General features: G+C 39.4%; 2 protein-coding genes across 2 annotated transcripts; one reads left to right on the top strand and one right to left on the bottom strand.

Moving 5' to 3' along the window:
- Positions 1-472: 472 nt before the first annotated feature.
- Positions 473-1,417, top strand: LOC119042151 (olfactory receptor 52K1). Its single transcript, XM_037135764.2, has one exon. The coding sequence runs from the start codon at positions 473-475 to the stop codon at positions 1,415-1,417; it is 945 nt and encodes a 314-aa protein (XP_036991659.2).
- A 6,241-nt stretch (positions 1,418-7,658) lies between these two features.
- LOC119042079 (olfactory receptor 52M1) lies at positions 7,659-8,612 on the bottom strand. Its single transcript, XM_037135628.2, has one exon. The coding sequence runs from the start codon at positions 8,610-8,612 to the stop codon at positions 7,659-7,661; it is 954 nt and encodes a 317-aa protein (XP_036991523.1).
- Positions 8,613-8,951: the final 339 nt, after the last annotated feature.

Raw genomic sequence — 8,951 nt, 5'->3', positions numbered from 1 at the left:
AATAAGATCATTAGAAATTGCAGGTTTTATTCAACTTATATAGTAACCCAAGCCAAAGATTCTGGGATAGAAAAATGGCTTTTGTGGTTGTGAGCTTAGCTTGATTATCAGGTAGAATGGTAGCAATGTATGTTCTAAAGAAATACATTTGTTTACACATGCTTCCTCTTCTTTTAACAGGATATTCTTGACATCACCTTGAACGCAGAAAACGCAACCTTGTCTTTATTTGTGTATGAAAGCTGTCTTGTGATATCAGTACTAATCATGTTTGATATTTTGTTTGGTCAATGAAATTCAAAGTTCCTTTAGAGAAGAAAATATGGATTATGCTTCTCCATGTCTATGAGGCATAATAATGGATTATTTTTAAGGTCTAACAATGAGAACAATACGAACTACTCCTCCCAACGAGGTACATACAGAAAGCAGAGGGGCCCATAAAAACTGACAAGAAAAATTTCCAGAAGCCATGTCAGCCTCCAATATTACCTCAACCCACCCAGCTGCCTTCTTGTTGGTAGGAATTCCAGGTTTGGAGCACCTGCATGTCTGGATCTCCATTCCTTTCTGCTTCGCCTATACTCTGGCTCTGCTAGGCAATTGCACTCTACTCTTCATTATTCAGGCTGATGCAGCCCTCCATGAGCCCATGTACCTGTTTCTGGCCATGTTGGCAACCATTGATCTAGTCCTTTCTTCTACAACACTGCCTAAAATGCTGGCTATTTTTTGGTTTAGAGATCGAGCAATCAACTTCTATGCCTGTCTGGTCCAGATGTTCTTTCTCCACTCCTTCTCCATCATGGAGTCAGCAGTGCTGCTGGCCATGGCTTTTGATCGCTATGTGGCCATCTGCAAGCCATTGCACTACACCTCAGTCCTGACCCGGCCCCTTATCACCAAGATTGGCATGGCTGCTATGATTCGGGCTGTGACACTAATGACTCCACTCCCCTTTCTGCTCAGACGCTTCCACTACTGCCGTGGTCCTCAGATTGCCCACTGCTACTGTGAGCACATGGCTGTGGTAAGGCTGGCTTGTGGGGACACTCGCTTCAACAATATCTATGGCATTGCAGTGGCCATGTTTATAACGGTGTTGGATTTGCTGTTTGTTATCCTGTCTTATATCTTCATCCTTCGTGCAGTCCTACAGCTTGCCTCTCAGGAGGCCCGCTATAAGGCCTTTGGAACATGTGTGTCTCACATAGGTGCCATCTTGTCCACCTACACACCTGTTGTCATCTCTTCAGTCATGCACCGTGTGGCTCGCCGGGCTGCCCCTCATGTCCATATACTCCTTGCTGTTTTCTATCTTCTTTTCCCACCCATGGTCAATCCCATCATCTATGGTGTGAAGACCAAGCAGATTCGTGATCATGTGCTAAGCCTATTCTGGAAAAAGTCTGTGTAGATGCATTGTTTTTTCTTACTCACTAATCTAGTACTGAGTGAGTGCTAAGTTAAGGAATAGAGAAATGCTCTCAAGTAGGAAAATTGCAGAGTCTCCATATTTGTTAATTCTCAAGTTTGATAAATATAATGAAGTCCCAATCTCACCGATTCACCAATAGTCTGTCTGATAGCAGAAGTTTGACCATCCTATTTTCATAGACACATCACAAGAAACTTCCAAAGTGCTATTGTCATATCAGTGAAAAACAGTAGAATCTTGTCTGAGACTGCTGAACTCTTCATCCAGACTATGAGTGAGAAACTGAACCCCAGATTTTATTACCCAAAGGATAAAAACACATATAGTACTGAAATTAATTCCATACCTCCTTTGATAAATGGTCTCCAGCTTCTGCCACTCTTTAACTTACAACATTTGTAGTGGCTTCATAGTTTGTTAGACAGCTCCTTTCCTAAGGAGACTTATTTCTTCTATTAAGTCAGTTCCTTTCTGATGTATAGAATGGCCAATTCCTTTATTGTACAACTAACAAGGGAGTGTTCTAATATTACTTCATAAAAATTTATATTATGTAACTTTTTACATGCATGTGCCTTTAGTCTCCAAAACAAAAGATCTTAGTAATATTTGTTGAGTGAATGAATAGAAGAGCTCAATACTATCTTTGTGCTCTATACTGTGGAAATACCTTCTCTTTTAGAGATGAGACTTCTGAAGGTGAAGAAGAAAATAGTGACAATATGTAGTAGTTATAGGTTATTGCTGTTCACTGGTATTTACTATCTCATTCCTCTCCTGCTGGAGTGGTGTTTCCTCACTGTAAGAATGCTAATTCTTCCTGTGACTTTCTTTTATAAAAAATTATATTTGGTCAATGGAATTCAAGTCATTTTGAAATGTATCAGAATAATCAGAAACTTTAAAATGTATCTGTGTAACTTGGCTCAGTATCTTTCACTTTTCGACTCTACTACAAGAAGAAGCACCTACCCTTTTGGGACAGCATGGATGGCACTGGAGAGCATTATGCCAAGTAAAATAGGCCAGGTGGTGAAAGACAAATACCATATGATCTCACCTTCAAGTGGAATCTAATCAACAAAACGAACAAGCCAGCAGAATATAACCAGAAACGATGAAATTAAGAACAATCTGACAGTCGCCAGAAGAGGAGAGGTGGGAGGGGATAATGAGAGGAAAGGGAGGAAGGGTTTTCAGGAACAACTGTAAAGGACACATGAACAAAACTAAGGGGGCGGGGAGGAATCAGGGAGGAAGGTTGGGATGGCTTGGGTGGGGGGGGGAGTGGTGGAGGGAAAATGCATACAACTGTACCTGAACAACGATAAAATAAAAAAAATGAATAAGTAAATAAATATAAAGACAAAAAAAAAAAAAGAATGAGAATGTTTCCAGTCAGAATTCTCTCTTCAACCTAGACCCATGATGGGTAAGATACATAGAGCAGGTGTGAGTCTGACTTACAGCCTGGAGCACAGCCAGAGCTGGCCCATAGTGTTCATAGAACAGAGCAAGGTGATTTTGTTGTGTTTGCAGTGAACCACTGAGATCTGAGAGTTGTCTGCTGGAATTGCATGTTCTTTCTTGCACTTTGTCTCAGGGCAGTTCAAGACTATGTACTTAAATTTAAAAAAATCCATTATTTCTTTTTATATCATATCCTGAAAATGATACTGAGTGTCAGTTTTTTTTTGTCATTTGTCTCCTTATGTGAACTCTTATAAATGAACATTACTTCAGTCTGTTTTTAAAGAAGCTCTCATGCATACCTTTTTCATGAAGTCCTACTTATACAACTTATACAAGTGAATTCTTTTCTCTTTTTGCTCAAGACAAAAGTAAGCAGTCAGCCATATTATTCCCTAAAGGGGGTATTTGCATTGATCAGGCAACATTTCCAGACACATAGGTCCCTCAGATCTTAGACTTTCATTTATACATCTTCTACAAAGTCATTTCTCAAGCTCCATTATAGAATTTTCAATTCTAGAGTTCTCCATTCTAGAATTCATTCAGAGAAGCATATTAGGGCAGTCAGGGCCTTCTATGATGCCCCTCTATTAAGATGCAAAATTCTTGGCATTTAAGTTCAAAAGCTTTGATCCAGAAAGAAGAAAAATATTTATAAACCTGTTCTGATCTGGAAGAACTGGTTTATCTTCCTGGCTTCCAATGACATTAGATACAAAGGCCTTCTGTGCCTGGCAGGAACAAGGGCCCTTAGTTGGGATCATATCTTGCACTCCTTAATCTGAAGCTTTCAAAGCTCCGAGTGCCTAGGAATGCATCCTAAACCCTCCTGAGGCACAAGAGAGATAAAGAGGTTGGCTGAGACAGAGTAAGAGTGATCCTTCTGGCCAGTTAGCACAGGCTCTTACAGCTGGATTGAAGGGGTGAACATCAGAAAGATTCAGAGTACACTCTGTCTGCCAGGGTCACGTGGGGAAGGAACTACAATCTCATTCAATCAACAGCATCAGAGAATTGAGTAGAAGGAGGTCATCTCCCACAGGTCAGAATGTTAGAAAGTACCAACACAAGATGTTTTTGGGGTCAGAGGCCAGCCAAGGTCTCTGACAGTTCTTTCATCAAGGAGACTTGTTAAGCAGGAGACAGTCCCTTCTCATGTGACTGACTGTCAAGGTGGCAATCTTATAAGAGCACCCCCACCCCCTACTGCAGTTTTAAACCTAAAACAAGGAAGAGGAGACAGAAAAACTCCTGGGGGAGTTTTTAAGTCTGTATCAGACTAAATTATAAATTGAAATGGACTAAGAAAAAACATTTTAAGTGGATTGGATTTGGTTAAAAGTGCTATCTTCCATAATACTTTGATTTTGTTTTCACTCTAAGCTTCATTGTGAACGATACAGAGAACAAACTCCTAAATCAATGACATATTTGCACAGCTAAGTCTGTACTATAAAATTTCTACCTGTTTTACAAGAAAATGCCTAGAGATGTTTAGCCTTTTACTGTCACAAGACTACTTAGGTGTCACTAATTGAAAAGCTTCACATGTATTTGAGAGGGTTCTGGGAAGCCAGGGAGAATGGAAGAAAGATGGCTTTGTTGATATGAGAAGCTAAGAGCAGAGTTTTCTAGAGTGGAGGATGGTACATTCCTTAGTGAGGCACAACTGCAGACATTCTCTGGCTTTTCCAAGAACTTGTTCCATTTACTCTTCGGCCTTATCATTCTCCCATGGGCCTTTCAATACACAATAACATCTGTTACTTTTAACAGGCAAGTTGTTTTTTTCTTTATGCGCCAGGCACTGTGTAGGTATTTTAGATTCATTACCTTATATTCTTATAACAAACCCATAAAAATTTAGTATTGTTACTTTTATTTTTAAGAATAGGAAACTGAGGCTTAGCTTGTGCAATTCATCCAAAGTCTGATTGTTATCAGTTCAAATTCATCTCTGCCATTAATTATAATTGCAGAGACCAAGTTCATTTTTTCATGTTTTAAATAGTTTATTTAGAATTAGTTTTAACTTATAGAATTAAAAAAAAGATACAGCTGCCCCTAATATTAACATATTACAGAAACATAGCATAAATGTGAAAATCATTAAAACCACATTGATAGAACTGGTGCCACATGACCCTTTACAAATAACCATAAAAATGTCTCCTCCCTTAACACTTCACTAGTTTTCACTTTTCTATGAAGAAAAGTTTGCAGACTCAAAAGTGGCTGATGACAGTGTCTTTTACTCCCACCTTGGAGTGGGTGATAAAATGGGAGCAGAAACATTTGTGTGAAGGAGAAACAAAATGTTGGCTTTAATGAGAGAGATTTAATCATTGGACTTCTGTCATGTCCACATACTGCATTTGCCACTGCACATTCTCTTCCATCCTGTTCTGAGATAACCCTTTTGCCATGAAAGAGCCCAGCCGGGAGTACAATTGATGATGGCAATTAAATTCTCTACTATAACCAAGTTCACACCCTGAGTCTGATAGGCATGGGTGTTATCATGGGTGGTTGTCTCTGGATAGAGCAGGAGGGTGCAGCCAGATGCTATTTTCTCTTCTTTACCCCCAATCATTCAATGCTGTCTGAAGAAGCTAGAGATGATTGGTATTAGGTCTTTATCTATGGTAGACCCAGCAGATTTCTAGAAAAAAAAACACCTCCCTGTGAGGTTGAGGTTATTTGGCTAGAAAGTTAATTACATTCAGAAGGATTAGTGCTAAATCCCTATTAAAAGCTGGATCTCCATATACACTCTCTGCTTACACAGTATAAATGAATTTTAAGCATTATGCCAAAGAGCTATCCCATGACAAAAGTTCATTGTCATTTCCCTCAGCATTGGTGCCACTAATGGATTTTTCTGTATTTTTTCTAAAGCCCAGGGTCATGGTCAGGAGTTAATGCTGTAAAATAAGATTCTAGCTCTGGGGCTTATAATCTTTTAATGAACCCCTGATAAAAATCAGAAGGCAGATTACATTTGGCACTAAATTTATGTATATCAACATAACCTTTCCCCAATAAGTGGACTTGGGTTTGGCACTGGACTCCAGGGCCCTTGATAAAGTGAGTGAGCAACCTTTACCCCAAAACAATAGAGAAACATATATTTGATCCAGCCAACCTTAGGTTTAGGCATAAGATTACAAAAAAATAAAAATTCAAAGTTAGGTGAACTTTAGAAAAGAGTTTGTGATATCCTAAGTTTTCTTATGTCTTTAATATAATATGAAACTTGAATTTTACCTCTGGTTTAATAATTGGCTTCTTTAGATTATACTCTCAGAATACTATGATAATTTATTTTTAACCTAAGGTAAGTCACCTTAGCTTTCTTAGATTTTGTAATGATTTGCAAACTGAGTAGGTGAGATGTGCATTTTAAAGTCTAAAACACTTTAGAACTGAAATTGAGAACAGGCTGACAGTGACCAGAGGGGACAGAGGAGGGAATTTCAGGGGAAAAGGGTGAAGGGTTTGCAGGAACCAATATAAAGGACACGTGGACAATAACAGGGTGGTGAGTGAAAATGGGAGGGAGGTGGGGAGGGCTGGGGGTTGGGATGGAGTGGGGGAAAAGGCAGAAAATTATTTGAACAACAATACGAATAAAAAAAGAAAGAGAAAAAAGAAAAAAAAACACTTTAGAACTAAAATGGACATACCATAATTCTGAATAACTACAGTTAGGAGTAATCCATTCATTCCATTTTTCATGTATTACACAATTTCTGCAGGTTTCTAGCCTGGAATAATAATTTCATTATGAAATTGCTATGATCAATAAATATAAAAAGGGTAAAATCATATCAAAATAAAAAATATTAAACAAGAATTTACCAAAGATTTGAAGTTGTTTTAAGCTTTGTATCTGCCACTGGGTCTTTATATATTCTCATTACCTTTATTGTCTATTTAACCTCTTTTGTGTCAGTAATCCCACTGTTATCTTCTCACTGTCACTTTGTTATTTCAGTGTGGCTGCTATCCTTCATGGATGCCATTTCAGGGCCTCCAAAATGAAATCTCCTAAATGTCCTCCATTTCCTCCTCCCTGCTTCCAGTTAACTTTATTACTAGGCGAAGGTGGGAGATATTACATTTTCATTTCTCTGTTTAAATGGGTAAATGATCTGGCTTGAGGACTTCAACTTTTATGGGTAGTAAGATCCCATTAGATTAAGATTTCTAATATTCATATTGCTTTCATCCTCAACAAAAGGCCTTTTCTGGAGAAAGCCAAAAGGATTGGACAAGCTTGCTAACATAGTTGAATTTTTCTAGACCTTTACTAACAGAATTTGTAAGTGGTCTTCAAGAAAGTGTTAAGAGTATAATTTTACCTTCTAGAAATTGTTGAAAACATTCTCCAAAGAGAAACTATAAATCCTTTACCAGAAAAGGTCAAAAGTAGAAATGATCCTACCTCTGTGGTCTGTATGCTTCTATCTATTGTGCTTAATGTGATGAAGTCAAATAGGAAAAGAGATATTGTAGTATAAAAACTTTTGCTCTGAATTCTCTCCACGATGATATTTAAGATATTCCCCTCTCCATTTTCAGAAAAATTCATGGTCATACAAAATATATTCTGCATTGCTCACAGGCCTTTATCTCCAAAACTCAGGTAAAACCCAGCTGCATGGGTATTACTGCACTGGCTTCCCCATTCAGAGCCCTTTTCTGCCATAACTAATTGTCTACATGCTCCATAGGTGCAGAATAGTCACTTGGGTTGAGCTTCTGCTTTAAGAATGTGGAGAAGCCTCTCTCTAATCTGTTTGGTACGGACAGCATAGACGACTGGGTTGAGGATGGGTGGGATGAGGAGGTAAAAGTTGGCCAAAAGGATATGGATATGGGGAGGCACCTGATGGCCAAAGCGGTGAGTAAGGGAGGAAACAGCAATGGGGATGTAGAAGACAAGGATGGCACAAATGTGACAACTGCATGTCCCTAGGGTTTTTAGCCTAGCTTCAGGGGTGGCCAGTCCCATTACAGCCCTGAAAATCATCACATATGAGGCAGTGATGGCTAATGAATCCAGGATCAATACTAGGAAGCCAATTCCCATTCCATATAAATTATTGACTGTTGTGTCACCACATGCCAAGGTGACCACAGCCATATGCTCACAGTAGGAGTGGGCAATGATTTGGGTCCGGTAAAGGGACAGCCTTAGGCGAATTATCAAGGGCAAGGGTCCAATATAAAGTATACCCCGAAGGAGGGCAGCCAGGCCCAAACGACCCACCATTGTGGGGGTGAGCACTGAAGTATGATGTAGTGGGTCACAGATGGCCACATAGCGATCAAAAGCCATGGCAAGGAAAATGCCTGACTCTACTGTGGCAAAGCAGTGGATGAAAAACATCTGGGTCAAGCAGGCATGTAGGTCAATGTTGTGGGCACCAAACCAGAAGATGGCTAGTAGTTTGGGCATGGTAGAAGTTGACAGAACCAAGTCAATGACAGCCAACATGCACAGGAAGAAGTACATGGGTTGATGCAGGCTGCGCTCCACCTTTACCACAGTCAGGATGGTGATATTCCCCACCACAGCCACCAGGTACATGGAGCTGAAGGGGATGGAGAGCCAGATGTGCAGAGACTCCAGTCCTGGGATGCCAGTGAGCCAGAAAGAAGTAGGCACCAAGCAGGCATTATTAGACAGGAACATATCTGGGGGTGTGAAATATCCAAGAGATAGAAGCTCTAATTTTTAGACTTTTACTTCTACGAGAGAGCTTGCCTCTGGAAACTGTAGACTACTACTTCTTATTTCCATCCTGGGAAACTGTGGACCTATAATAAAGAAGAGTTATAAATTTCTTCTTGAAAATTGACATTTTACATGTCTTATAAAAGAAACTAAGTATGGAAACACCCACTGGTAAATGTAGAAACAAGCGTGCTTGTAATTTCTACTGCTAAATCGTCCTACTCCACTATAGAAGTTCCAAAAATTGTTCATTCCATTTGACACAGTAATTTTTGCTTTGGGAAACATTTTCTAAAG

Source organism: Artibeus jamaicensis, unplaced genomic scaffold, assembly GCF_021234435.1.
Source record: "Artibeus jamaicensis isolate MK-2021 breed Jamaican fruit bat unplaced genomic scaffold, CSHL_Jam_final contig_64, whole genome shotgun sequence".
Taxonomy (NCBI): Eukaryota; Metazoa; Chordata; class Mammalia; order Chiroptera; family Phyllostomidae; genus Artibeus; species Artibeus jamaicensis.
This window is presented reverse-complemented; position numbering and strand designations above follow the sequence as displayed.

Bases quoted from the DNA above. Each gene is read 5' to 3' on its own strand.
- LOC119042151 (XM_037135764.2), top strand. From the start codon at position 473: ATGTCAGCCTCCAATATTACCTCAACCCACCCAGCTGCCTTCTTGTTG.
- LOC119042079 (XM_037135628.2), bottom strand. From the start codon at position 8,612: ATGTTCCTGTCTAATAATGCCTGCTTGGTGCCTACTTCTTTCTGGCTC.